The sequence below is a fragment of the Agelaius phoeniceus genome, chromosome 1 (genome assembly GCF_051311805.1).
Source record: "Agelaius phoeniceus isolate bAgePho1 chromosome 1, bAgePho1.hap1, whole genome shotgun sequence".
NCBI lineage: Eukaryota > Metazoa > Chordata > Aves > Passeriformes > Icteridae > Agelaius > Agelaius phoeniceus.
In genome coordinates, this window is record NC_135265.1 from 391,664 (window position 1) to 405,733 (window position 14,070).

Sequence of the window (14,070 nt, forward strand, 5' to 3'; positions counted from 1 at the left end):
GGGGTGTGTGGGGTGTATGGGGTGTGTGGGGTGTGTGGGGTGTGTGGGGTGTATGGGGTGTAGGGGGTGTGTGGGGTGTGTGGGGTGTATGGGGTGTGTGGGGTGTGTGGGGTGTGTGGGGTGTATGGGGTGTGTGGGGTGTATGGGGTGTGTGGGGTGTGTGGGGTGTATGGGGTGTGTGGGGTGTGTGGGGTGTATGGGGTGTGTGGGGTGTGTGGGGTGTATGGGGTGTGTGGGGTGTGTGGGGTGTGTGGGGTGTATGGGGTGTATGGGGTGTGTGGGGTGTGTGGGGTGTGTGGGGTGTGTGGGGTGTGTGGGGTGTGTGGGATGTATGGGGTGTGTGGGGTGTGTGGGGTGTGTGGGGTGTGTGGGGTGTGTGGGGTATATGGGGTGTGTGGGGTGTATGGGGTGTAGGGGGCGTTGTGGGGTGTATGGGGTGTGTGGGGTGTATGGGGTGTATGGGTGTATGGGGTGTATGGGGTGTGTGGGGTGTATGGGGTGTATGGGGTGTATGGGGTGTGTGGGGTGTATGGGGTGTATGGGGTGTATGGGGTGCGTGGGGTGTGTGGGGCGTGTGGGGTGTATGGGGTGTGTGGGGTGTATGGGGTGTATGGGGTGTATGGGGTGTATGGGGTGTATGGGGTGTGTGGGGTGTATGGGGTGCGTGGGGTGTGTGGGGCGTGTGGGGTGTATGGGGTGTGTGGGGTGTGTGGGGTGTATGGGGTGTGTGGGGTGTATGGGGTGTGTGGGGTGTATGGGGTGTATGGGGTGTATGGGGTGTATGGGGTGTGTGGGGTGTGTGGGGTGTATGGGGTGTATGGGGTATATGGGGTGTGTGGGGTGTGTGGGGTGTATGGGGTGTATGGGGTGTATGGGGTGTATGGGATGTAGGGGTGTATGGGGTGTATGGGGTGTATGGGGTGTATGGGGTGTATGGGGTGTATGGGGTGTGTGGGGTGTAGGGGGTGTATGGGCACCTCTGCCCCCCCCAGACAATGACCCCTGGCACACGGGGGGCTGGTGCTCCAGAGGGACAGGGAGTGAGGGGTGAGGGGGTCTGAGGGGCTCAGAAGGGTGAGGGGTTCAGGGATCTGTGAGGGGTTCAGGGAGCTGTGAGGGGTTCAGGGGTGTCAGGAATTGTGGGGTGTGGGGGACTCAGGGGTTTAAGGGTTCAGGAATGTGAGGGGCTCGGGGAGGTGAGGAATTTGGGGTGGTTTGAGGGTCTCAGGGGTGTGAGGGGTTCAGGGGGTCAGGGGTTCAGGGATGTGAGGAATTTGGGGAGGTGCTGAGCACCTCAGGGAGGTGTGAGGGGCTCAGGATTGTGAGGAATTTGGGGGTGAGGATTTCCCCTCACCTTTGGAGAGGTGTGAGGGGTTTTGGGGATGTGAGGGATTCAGGGGTGTGAGGAATTTGGGGACATCTGAGGGGCTCAGCAGTGTGAGGGGCTCAGGAGCTCTGAGGGTCTCAGCGGTGTGAGGGGCTCAGGGAGGTGTGAGGAATTTGGGGAGGTGTGAGCAATTTGGGGAGGTTTGAGGGGCTCAGGGAGGTCCGAGGGGCTCAGGGAGGTCCGAGGGGCTCAGGGCTGTGAGGAGGAGCTGTGGGGCTGTCAGGAGCCCAGGGAGCTGAAATCTTCCCCAGCTCTGTGCCCGTGGGATGTGGGTCCAACATGTAAATTTTTTCACATACAAAAGTTCTCATACAAAACACAAAACCTTTTCATATAGAACTATGAAAAACCTTTTCATATAAGATATGCACGTTTTTATTTCAGGCCTATGCTCTCCAGGGGTCAGAGATCACAGTTCGGATTTAATTTTGACACAAAAACTGTGGCTTTATTGCCATTGAGGTTATAAATAAAATTAATTCCTTTTCAAACTTAGTTGTTTCTTTCCCTCCCCATTTTTAATTTCAGTGGGAAATTGCCCCATCCCATCCCTTTACAATCGTGCTGGAGGGAGCTGCACCCACAGTTTGGAAACGTGAGGTGCAGAGCAGAGCTATAATTACCATTAGAAAATACAGGATTTTAATCTTACCCCGCTTCCCTCTGAGGACACGCAGCAGGAAACCCAGCTGCACCTCAGACGTGCTCAGGTGGGAGTACAAGTGTTTCCAAAAATGGTGTCAGGGCTCGAGAGCTGCTAAAAGGATTTTCTGCATTTCATCCATCCCCCCTCTGGGGTTTCCTTCTGTTAAAATCATTCCGTTCACTCATTAATACTTTTTTTTAAATTACCCAAATCATCATAAATTTAAATCCTTCTAGGCAGGCCTAGGAAGGTTAACACAGGTCTGCATGATCCCAAATATGCATCAATTCTCCCACCAGCTCCCAGTTTGGCTGGATTTTCTGATTCTTCATCGGTTGAAACAAAAGCATGAACCCACAAGATTACAGCTTTTCTCACGTTATTCTCTCTTTGCCAGTAAAAAGGCCAAATAAAATCAGCAAAAACCAAACTAACAACACGTAAAATGGTTTGTTTTACATAATTGTGTTAATATTTGGTCTCCTAACAAGTTGCTCTGGATGAAAACACAAACAAATCACCAAAATCAATAAACTGTAATACAAGTGATGATGGGGGCGGTTAAAAGTCCCCTCGGTTTCTGTTCCTGTAAAAGGAAAAGTGAAAGTTCGACCTGCTACAAACAGATCATTATAAAAGAAAAAAAAAATCAAACAAAAAAACCAAACGAACAACAACAACAAAAAACCCCCAAAAAACCACAAAGCAAACAAAAAACTAAAAAAAAAAACCAAAAAAAACCAAACAAACAAACAAAAAAAAAAAGAAAAAAAAAAAGGGAGCAATCCACAGGGTGTTGATTCAGTTCCGCTGCAAAACCGCAGAAGTCACTAAAAGCGCCTAAAAGCCGTGATCTCATCTGGCTCTGGCTTTTCTCATCCAAACCCATCAGCAGCTGCCCCACTGCAGCTCCTGGGTTCCATTTTCTGTGCCCGGGGAGCGTTGGCATTCCCAGGAAAAGAAAAAGAGAGCAACCAAACCAAAGGCTCCCGGGATTGGGGTGAGAGCCCTGGTGGAAATGTTCAATGTTTAATGATTAACGCTTCATGTTCAATGTTTAATGCTTCATGTTCAATGTTCAACGTTTCATGTTTAGTGTTTAATGTTTCATGTCTCATGTTCCATGTTTGTTCAATGTTCCATGTCCAATGTTCAATGTTCCATGTTCCAAGTTTCACCTTCCATATTCAATGTTCAGTGTTCCATGTTCCATGTTTAATGTTTCACATTTAATGTTCAATGTTCAGTGTTCCATGTTCCATGTTTCATGTTCAATGTTTCACATTTCATGTTCAATGTTTCACATTTCATGTTCAATGTTTCATGTTTAATATTCAATGTTTCGTGTCTCATGTTCCATGTTTCACGTTCAATGTTCCATGTTTCATGTTTCATGTTTAATATTCAATATTTCATGTCTCATGTTCAATGTTCCGTGTTGTGGTGTGATGTAATAGCCTGTCCAAGTCATCCTGGTTCTTTCCCCAGGTGTGCCATCACACCACAACAGTTCCATGTTCCATGTTCCATGTTCAATGTTCAGTGTTCCATGTTCCATTTTTCATGTTCCATGTTCAATGTTCGATGTTCTATGTCCAACATTTCACATTTCATGTTCACTGTTCAATGTTTCATGTTGAATATTCAATATTTCATGTCTCACGTTCCATGTTCCATGTTCAATATTCAATGTTCCATGTTTCATGTTCAATGTTCAATGTTCAATGTTCCATGTTCAATGTTTAATTCAACGTTCAACCCCGCAGCTCTGGGAATTTGGGTTTGGGCTGTAGCAAACCCCAGAGCTGTGACACCCCAGGGTGGGGATGGGGCTCCGGGGCTGCTCCCAGTGCTGAGGTCCGGGAGCCGGGAATGGCCCGAGGGAGCTGGGAATGACCTGATGGAGCAGCAGTGCCCCTTATCAGAGTCTCAGATAACGTTTGCTCCGGGCATTTTAACTCTTTGCTGTCCACCAGGTCCCCAAAACCCTGCTGCACTGGAGCTGACTGGATTGCAATTCATGGCCAGATTTTATTGCCCCCATGGCCTCGTTTTGTTACCAAAAATTGGTAAAATAAAACTCCTTCACACCAGCACAGCACTGAACAGCAGGAATTCCTCACCTGGCCGGATGCACTGGGGGATTTCTCCTCCCAGCCATGATGTGTGCTGAGCACAGAAGGAGCTCCTGTTTACATCCCCTGTCTCACACACAGATTCCCTGATTTTCCCGGAATAAACAGCCCCGAGGATCTGCTGATAACCAAGCATCTCACAAGACTCAGCAGAGTCAGCCCCAGCGCAATTAAATATTAATTTCAGCAGCACTTCTGAGCCTTCCCTCAGTGCCAGTGGGGCATGGGGAGTTTCTGGCCATGTCCCAACCCCAAAAGGTGCCAGTTCCCTCCTGCCTGGGCAGCTCTGCAAGGTCAGTTTGCCAATGATCCCCTGGGAATTCCCTGTTCTGCCAGCCCTGGAGGGGCCTCTGCCTTCCTTGGGATTATCTGCAAACAAATCACATTTTTCAGTGACTGATCTATTAATTCATGCTGTACTTGTGCTCATTATATTCCTTTGCAAACTGACCACTGTATTCTCTATTTCCCAATGTGTTTCCTGTGTTTCAGCTCTGTAATTCATTAACTGTGCAGTTACCTGCCCACACCAGGTCACCAATCACCTGCTGGGTTTTCTGAGGCTCCCAGCCACGGGGCTGCCTGTGCTGAGCACTGATATTTGGGGTTGTCCCAGGACATCCCAGGTGCTGCTGCAGGGTCCCTTTCCCAGCAGCTTCTCCAGCTGCTCTGTCAGCCCGGGGATTCCCAGGAATTGCTGGGGATTCTCCCACCTGCTGGGCCCCACACGGGCACTGCAGACACTTCTGCCCTTTGCAGGATTCCCCGGTCTGCAGGATTTTGGCCAACTCCTCCTTTGTGCTTCACAGGTGTTGCAGTGTGATCTCAGGGTTTACCCCAGAACCCGGGTCCCTGCCCTGATCATTCCCTCCCAGGTGTGTCAGTCACCTCTCCTTCCCCTCCCAGCACTGTCTGTCAGCCCTGGCATTCCAGAAGGGATTGGCAGATCCAAAGGATGCCCTCTACCCCTGGGGGGCACTGGGCCATCCAGGTGTCCTTTGTCCCTTTGTCCCTCCCCTCCTGTCCCTGCTTGGTGCCTCCCTGCCCCTTCCCTGCCCCTCTCCCTGGGGTTAAAGGAGCAGCAGCCACGGGCTCAGGGAGTTCTGTTGGAGCTGGTGCTGCATTCAGAGGCCAGAATAAAGCTCTGGATCCAAACCCTCCATCAGAACCGACTCCTTTCCTTCACCTTCACCTCAAAGCTTCTCTGCCACAGGGAAACCTGAGGAGCAGCCCCTGTTATGGGGGAAGCTCCATCCCAGCACCACCAGAGCTCCTGCAGGCCTGGACTTGTCCCCAGTGCCCAGCTGCAGCACTCAGGCAGCCAAAAGTGTCTGTGGGGTGAAACACCACACACCCAGCCAGCCCAAAGTGTCTCTGGGGTGAAACACCACACACCCAGGCAGCCAAAAGGGTCTGTGGGGTGAAACACCACACACCCAGCAGCCAAAAGTGTCTGTGGGGGGAAACACCACACAGGAACAAGCCCCTCAGGAGGGAGCGCCTGTGACCCTGCTGGCACAGCCAGGGTGTGCCAGGTTCAGCCAGGGCTGCAGGAGTGCCTGGGACTGTTCTATAAAAACATTATACTGTTTTTAATATATTCTATAAAAATAAAAATAAAATTAAAAAATAAAATAAAATAAAATAAAATAAACCTATGAATATAACTATACCTATGAATATAACTATAACTAAACTATAACTATAACTATAACTATAACTATAACTATAACTATAACTATAACTATAAAACTGGTTTAAATATATATTGGTTAAAACCGGTTATAAATATATAAATATATAACTATATATTAGTTATAAATAAATAACTGGTTAAAAAAATATGTATATTTTTACCCTTAAGTCTGCTCCCCACTCTGCTTTTTACTGCCAGCACTGCTGGGCAGTGTCTGACCCACACTCCATCCATAACCCACAGCTCTCCCTGCCTGTCCCTGGACAGAAGGTGGTGTTTGCCTCCCCTGTTTGGGCCCTCAGCAGCCGGGCCCCCTTTGATCAGCCAGGCCCCATGGCCACAGCATTCCCTGCAGCCCCCGGTGTTCCTTTGCCTCCTTTGATCCCTGAAACATGAACACCTCAATGCCTTTTGGTCCAGGTGTTTTTGCATTGCCCACCCCAGAGAGATCTCGGAGCACCCAATTTTCCCAACAGATCTCTCTGCAGGCAGGGGCTGGGCGTTGGGGCAGGACAGAAATTGGAGTGCCCCCCCTGTTATCTGGATTTGAACGGCAGAGGTTGGAGCAAAGGCCTCTTCCCTTCCTCCCACAGCAGCTCCCAGTTCTGCTCTGCAGGAGCTCAGCAGCCAAGAAGCTGCTCCCCATCAATCACAAATTTTCCTTTTCCTTCCCCATCAGTTGCAGCCAGGGGCTCAGCTGAGGATGAGTCCCTCGGTCCTCGCCAGGGGATTCCTCATCCCCACCTGGGAGCCTGATGGTCTGGAGAGCTGGTTTGGGATCCTGTCTGGGGGACATTTCCTTTTCCAATATCCCCTTTCCTCACTAATTCAGCCACCAGTTACTGCAGCACTCCCACCACCATTGCTTCCCAGCGAGGGCATCCTGCCCCAGCTTCCCCCAAAGCTTCCCTTGGCATCCTCGGGGAATTCTGTCCAGAATCCCCCCTTTCACTGCACGGGCCACTTCCCATTCCAACCCTGTGGTGTTCCAAACCCATTCCCAGCTGGGATCATTCCAAACTGTGCCATTCCAAGCCCATTCCCAGCTGGGATCAGTCCAAACTGTGCCATTCCAAGCCCATTCCCAGCTGGGATCAGTCCAAACTGTGCCATTCCAAACCCATTCCCAGCTGGGATCAGTCCAAACTGTGCCATTCCAAACCCATTCCAGCTGGGATCATTCCAAACTGTGCCATTCCAAACCCATTCTAGGGTAGGACCATTCCAAACTGTGCCATTCCAAACCCATTCCAGCTGGGATCATTCCAAACTGTGCCATTCCAAGCCCATTCCCAGCTGGGATCATTCCAAACTGTGCCATTCCAAACCCATTCCCAGCTGGGATCGTTCCAAACTGTGCCATTCCAAGCCCATTCCCAGCTGGGATCATTCCAAACTGTGCCATTCCAAGCCCATTCCAGCTGGGATCATTCCAAACTGTGCCATTCTAAACCCATTCCAGCTGGGATCATTCCAAACTGTGCCATTCCAAACCCATTCCAGCTGGGATCACTCCAAACTGTGCCATTCCAAACCCATTCCAGGGTAGGACCATTCCAAACTGTGCCATTCCAAACCCATTCCCAGCTGGGATCATTCCAAACTGTGCCATTCCAAACCCATTCCAGGGCAGGATCATTCCAAACTGTGCCATTCCAAACCCATTCCAGGGCAGGATCATTCCAAACTGTGCCATTCTAACCCATTCCAGGACAGGACCATTCCAAACTGTGCCATTCCAAACCCATTCCAGCTGGGATCATTCCAAGCCCATTCCAGAGCAGGGTCATTCCAAACTGTGCCATTCCAAGCCCATTCCCGGGTGGGAGCTCCCAGAAGAGCCCCAGACCCCGAGGGACCTTTGAGGCCCGCCCTGGGAAGCTTTTTCTGCACTTCCCCCTTCAAAGGAAAGGATGCCCTGCATCCTTTGGGGCCCCTGCTCCCATTTCCTGCCCTCTGGGGATCGCAGCTTCTCCCCAGAATTCCCTCCAGGCCCCCCTGATCCCTCAGATCCGCTGGAATTCAGGAGTAGGTCCCACCCAGCTGTTAGCAAACCCCCTTAGCACCAGGGGAGCAGAATTCCTGCTCCTAACGCGCCCTGGCGTCCCGGAGTTCCGTTTCCTCTGGTTTTTGGCAGCACAGCCGGTGTTTCCTCGGAACTGGGCTCCCTTGGGAGCGCTGCTGCGGGGCACAGGCACCGTGTGGCCCTGAGGATGTGGCAGAAGGGGAATTGTCCTCCCTGACCTGCTCCAGCCCTCGGGGGTGCCCCGGCAGCCGGAGCCCCGCAGGTCCCAGCAGGAGCCGGGTCCAGCCTCTCCCTCCCCGCGCAGCCCGGATCCAGGGATGGAATTCCCATTTTTTTTAGGAATTCAGGACATTCAGCCCCACAAACTCCCGTCCTTGGAGGCACCTCAGCGTCCCAACCCCCCCCGCGCTCCGGGCTCCGCTCTAATTTCAGGAATTTAATTGGGAAAACGGCTCCCGGCCTCGTGATCTTATCTGAAAGGAGAAAAAAAGGGAAATTGGGGAATTTTCCTGGTTATTTGAGCGCCGAGCACAAAGGAGCGGGCCCAGCACCTCCCCCTCGTGTCCCGTCCTGCCGACCCCGATTCCGGCGGCTCCTCCACGTGGGCTCCCGGCACGTTGAACTGGGACAGCCCAAAAAAGCCACAGCCGGGGGTGGCACGGAGGTGACAGGGTGACACCGCCAGGAACGCTGGCAGCAGCCTCAGGTGGCACCAGGGGGGCACCGGCTGGGATTTCGGGAGCGTTTGGGGAATTTTCCTCCTGGAAAGAGCTGCCCAGCCCTGAGCGGCGGAAAAGCGACGTGGACGCGGCTCCTGGGGACAGGTGACACCGGCGGTGTCCCATCTCCGCGGGGCCGCCCTGGCCCGGTTTCCCCTCCCAGCTCCGTGGGCAGATGGAGCGCGGGTGGGGGGGCCTGTCCCCATTCCCCTGGGAACGCCACCATCTGTCCCCTGCTCGGTGACATCCGCCCGGGGGGACACTCCCAGTGCTCCCAGTGCTCCCAGTGCTCCCAGTGCTCCCAGTGCTCCCAGTGCCAGCGGCCCCGGGCTCGCTGGGAAGGGAGGGGAGCTCCGTGCCCGGGGGGGCCGCACTGGGAGCAGCTGGGGGCTGCAGGTGCCCCCCAGGTGTGCGGATCCCCCCCAGCCCCACGGTGGGTCCTCCCCCCCCCCACACACACACAGCCTCATCTGCATTTTTTACTCATTTCTACATTTTTTACTCATTTCTATATTTTTTACTCATTTCCACATTAACTCCGGTTTTTGGCGTTTGTTTATTTGGGGAAGGGGGGACACTGAGGGGACACGTGGTGGCCTCTGCTGTCACCAGAGGCCTGTCATGGTTCAACTGCGACAAAGAGCCCAGAGGAGTCTCCTTCCTTCCTCCCTCCCTCCCTTCCTCTTCCTCCCTCCCTGCCCTTCCTCCTAATTAAAGGGAATAAATAGAATAGAAAGAAATAGAATTAAATGGAATAGGAAGAGCAGAATGGGGTAGGAGAACTGGACTAAGCAGAAGATAACAACTGGAATAACTTAAATAGAATAAAATAAAACAGAAATGATAATAAATGACATAGAAATGACATAGAAAAAAATAAAATAAATAGACTTAAAGAAACTGCTGGCCTTAAATACAAACACGGGGCAGGGCACTGGTGGGACTGGCAGGGACTGGGAATGCCTCTGAGGGACATTCCAGGATCCAAAGGTACTTCAGTATCTGAAGAGAACACGGAGAATCATCCCAGAGGGATTTTCCAAGGTCCGAGGATACCTCGAGGCCCCAGGGGACACGGAGAAGCATCCCCGGGGGATTTTCTCAGGTGCAAAGGGAACACGGAGAACCCTCCCAGAGGGATTTCCAGGGTCTGGGAGAACTGGGAAGCGCTGGAGGACATTTCAAGGTCCAAAGGGACACGGAGAAGTGTCCTGGAGAGACTTTCCGAGGTGTGAAAGGCACATGGAGAAACGTCCCTGAGGAATTTCCCAAGGTCCAAAGGGACACGGAGAAGTCCCCGGGTTCCAGAAGCCTCCGGGGGCGCCCCGGGGTGGGCGTGGCACCGGCGGGGTCCCACCCACCGGGGCACCGGGATGGCCCCGCTCCCGCGGCTACCGCTGGGCACCCGCCGGGAGCTCCCCGTCCCCGAGGGCTTCCCCAGCCCTGAGCAGGTCCCTGGCCTCGAGGGGGTCCCTGTCCCCCAGCATGGCCCCATCCCTGCGGGGGTGCCTCTCACTGAGCAGGTCCCCGTCCCCACAGGGCTCCCTATCCCTGTCCCTGTCCCTGAGCGAGTCCCCATCCCCACGGGGCTCCCTGTCCCCATCCCCATCCCCATCCCCATCCCCATCCCCATCCCCATCCCTATCCCTATCCCTATCCCTATCCCTATCCCTGTCCCTGTCCCTGAGCGAGTCCCCGTCCCCACGGGGGTCCCTGTCCCTATCCCTGTCCCTATCCCTATCCCTATCCCTATCCCTATCCCTATCCCTATCCCTGTCCCTGAGCGAGTCCCCGTCCCCATGGGGGTCCCTGTCCCCGCAGGGGTCCCTATCCATGTCCCTATCCCTGAGAGGGTCCCTGTCCCTGAGCAGGTTCCTGTCTCTGTCCCTGTGCCCGCGGGGGTCCCTATTGCTGTCTCTGAGTGGGTCCCTGTCCCTGAGGCTGTCCCTGTCCCCACGGGGGTCCCTGTGGCTGTCCCCGTCCCCCTGAGGGTCCCTGTCGCTGTCCCTGTCCCTGTCCCCGCGGGGGTCCCTGTCCCTGCGGGGGTCCCCGTCCCCGTGGGGCCCGAGGCTGCGGGGCCGGCATTGCCGGCGCGTCCTGCGGTGTGAGCTGAGGTTGGCCCGCGATGCGAAGGTGCGGCCGCAGCGGGCGCAGGGGAAGGGCCGCTGGCGCGAGTGGCCCCGGCGGTGCAGCCAGAGGTGCCCGCGGTGCGGGAACACGCGGCCGCACTCGGGGCACGGGTGGGCGCGGTGCTGCCGCAGGTGCAGCTCCAGGCTCTCCCGCCAGCTGTAGCTCTTCCCGCAGCGCCCGCACACGAAGGGCCGCTCCCCGGCCGGCCCCGCCGCGCCCGCGCAGCGCGGGGGCCGCTCCCGGTGCGAGTCACGGTGCCGCAGCAGGTCCCCGCGCAGGCAGAAGCTGCGGCCGCACTCGGAGCAGCCGTGCCGGGCCCGGTTCCCCCGGCGCAGCTTCTTGTGCGCCAGGAGGCTGCGGCGGTGCCGGAAGGATTTGCCGCAGGTGCCGCACAGGTACGGCCGGCCCGGGAGTGCCTCGGCCCCGCCGCTCCTGCCGGTGAGGAGCCCCGACGCCGCCGGCACCGGCCGGGGCAGGGCCCCGGCACGGCCCCTCCGCTCGGTGTCGCGGCAGCCCGAGCGGGGGACACCGGAGCCCGATTGCCAGCGTCCCCCGGCGTCATCCTTGGTGTCAGAGCCGCTCCAGGCACCTGCTGGGGACACGGCGTCACCGTGGGGGAGTCCCGGACCCACCGCCGGCCCCGCGGCCACCCCTGCGACACCAGCCCAGCCCAGGGGTGTCACACCGGGGCTCTGACCAGGGCCAGCCCCGGGTCCCACAGCGACCCCCCCAGCCCGAGGGTGTCCCCGCGGGGTGTCCCGGTCACTCACAGCTGTCGGTGCTGTCGGTGCTGTCGCTATCTCCGCTGTGCCCCCCAGCGCAGGGAGCCCCCCCGTGCGACTCCTCCTTCATGTGGGGGAACGTGGAGTTGGGGTCTGTGAGGGAGAGAGGACCCTCAGTGCCCCCGCCACGCTCTGGGAGGGTCACGGTCACCGGGAACGTCACCAGGCCGGGGGCTGAGCTGGGGGCGGGGGGCCGGAGCACCCCCAGCCCGTGCCACCCCCCGCCCCGTGGTACCCCCTGCCCGTGGCTCCCCCTGCCCCTTGGCACCCGGAACCCTGGGCACCCCCAGCCTGTGGCACCCCCAGCCCTGGGCACCCCCAGTCCCATGACACCCCGTGCCCGTGCCACCCCCAGTCCCATGGCATCCCCAGCCCTGGGCACCCCCTGTCCGTGTCACCTGCCCCCTGCCACCCCCTGCCCATGGCACCTCCTGCCCGTGTCACTCTCTGCCCGTGTCACCCCCTGCCCATAGCACCCCCTGCCCGTGGCACTCCCTGTCCATGGCACCCCCAGCCCGTGATATTCCCTGTCCGTGTCACTCCCAGCCCCATGGCACCCCCAGCCCGTGATATTCCCTGTCCGTGTCACTCCCAGCCCCATGGCACCCCCAGCCCGTGATATTCCCTGTCCGTGTCACTCCCAGCCCCATGGCACCCCCAGCCCGTGATATTCCCTGTCCGTGTCACTCCCAGCCCCATGGCACCCCCAGCCCGTGTCACCCCAGCCCCACTTCCCCGTCCCTCACCCAGGCTGGCCACCATCTCGTAGTTGTCGCACATGACCTGTCGGTGCAGCTCCCGCTGCCAGGGCGCCAGCTGCGCCCACTCCTCGGGGGAGAAGCGCACGGCCACCTCCTCGAATGTCACCTCGGGGGTCACCCCCTGGCAGGGACAGCGAGGGGCTCAGGGGGACGGCGGCGCCGCCCTCGCTGCGCTCCCCGTGGGGGTCCCCGGGCTCTGGGGGCCCGAGCCCCGCTAATCCCGACCGGGACAGCCCCGGCGGCCCCCCCAGCCCTCCGCAGCGACCCGCGGAGCCCCCCCGCCCCCGGCGCACCCCGGGCCCCGGGCACGGCCCGGGCTCACCCGCTGCATCGCCGGGCGGGGCCGATGGCGGCGGCGGAAGGGGCCGGGCTGGAGGGAGGCACCGGCAGGGGGGAGAGCGCCGGAACCGGGCCTTGGGGGCACTGGGGGGGCAGCGGGCGAGGGGAGGCTCTGCGGTGCGGTGGATGCCGGGATCCGGCTCCTTGCCCGTGGCCGGCGGGTGCCGGGATCCGGCTCCTTCCCGTGCCCGGCGGGTGCCGGGATCCGGCTCCTTCCCGTGCCCGGCGGGTACTGGGATCCGGCTCCTTCCCGTGCCCGGCGGGTGCCGGGATCCGGCTCCTTCCCGTGCCCGGCGGGTGCCGGGATCCGGCTCCTGTGCTGTGCCCGGCAGGTGCCGGGATCCGGCTCCTGTGCTGTGCCCAGTGGGTGCCGGGATCCGGCCCTGCTCGCCCACCCGGCAGCGTCACCCCCGCCCCAAACGGGGCCCCTCGGGACACGGCCCCGTCCGAATGGGCCCCCCCAAATCCCGAGGGACCGGCCCGGTGACCCCCGGGATCCAGGAGCCCCAGGGGGCTCCCGCATCAGGTGTCCCCAGCCCGGAGGGTCCCCAACCGCGTGTCCGCCCCAGGACAGGGACACCCGCGGGTCCTGCAGCCCCTGTGCCCAAACCCCCTAGAACCCACACCGGTGGCACCGCGTGTCCCCAGCCAGAGCACAGCCACACACCTGGGACAGGGGGCACAGGGGGTCTGTGTCCCAGTGGGTCCCCCCAGTGACCCCAGCCCCAGCATGAGACCCCCCCCCCCCAATCTCCCCAGGGAGCATTGGGGGCGTTGGTGCCACCCCCGTGGATGTGACAGTGACCCTGGGGTCGGCCACCCTATTGCTGAGCTCTCAACTGGAGTCCAGGTGAGGTTTGGTGGTCACAGAGCTCTGGCAGTGTCCAGGTGGTGACAGAACTATGGCAGTGTCCCTGGTGGTCCCTTGGCCATGGTCAGAGCCTTTCTGGGGGCTCAGGCCTGGACTGAGGCTGCAGAGAGACCCCTGTGCCCCCTGCCCAGTCCCAGACAGAGCACCTGGAGCCCCGCAGCCATCAGAAGCTTTTATTTTAAATAACCTCAAAAAATAGAATTGCAGAGAGCAGAGCTGGGGAAGGGGAGTGGGGCGGGACCCCCTGCCCAGCCGGGGCTCTGGGGGCGGCTGTCCCGGTGTCGGTCCCGTCACAGGATCCGGTTCCCTTTGGGATGAAGCAAGGGCAGCTCCCAGCGGTGTCTGTGGCCGAAGCTCTGCCCAGACCGTGGATCCCCGGCTCTGTCACACCGGGGGGACGGGGAGAGGCCACACAAACCCCAGCCAAGCCCCCCGAGCCCCCCACCACCACCACCACCACCACGATCCGGCCCCAGCGGCCCCCCCGTGTCACCCTTCCCCATCCGGATATCGAGTCCCAAAGCGCGCAGTTACCCAGAGCAAGCAGAAGCACAAGCTGCCCCCCATCCCCCCGGCAC

General features: G+C 58.3%; 1 protein-coding gene across 1 annotated transcript; it reads right to left on the bottom strand.

Moving 5' to 3' along the window:
- Nucleotides 1-1,083: 1,083 nt before the first annotated feature.
- Nucleotides 1,084-14,059, bottom strand: LOC129126643 (uncharacterized). The gene is made up of 6 exons (XM_077190447.1): nt 14,027-14,059; nt 12,576-13,004; nt 12,268-12,403; nt 11,510-11,614; nt 10,315-11,331; nt 1,084-1,091 (listed from the first exon to the last, which is right to left on the bottom strand). The coding sequence occupies exons 1-6, from the start codon at nt 14,057-14,059 to the stop codon at nt 1,084-1,086; spliced, it is 1,728 nt and encodes a 575-aa protein (XP_077046562.1).
- Between the last annotated feature and the right edge of the window lie 11 nt (nt 14,060-14,070).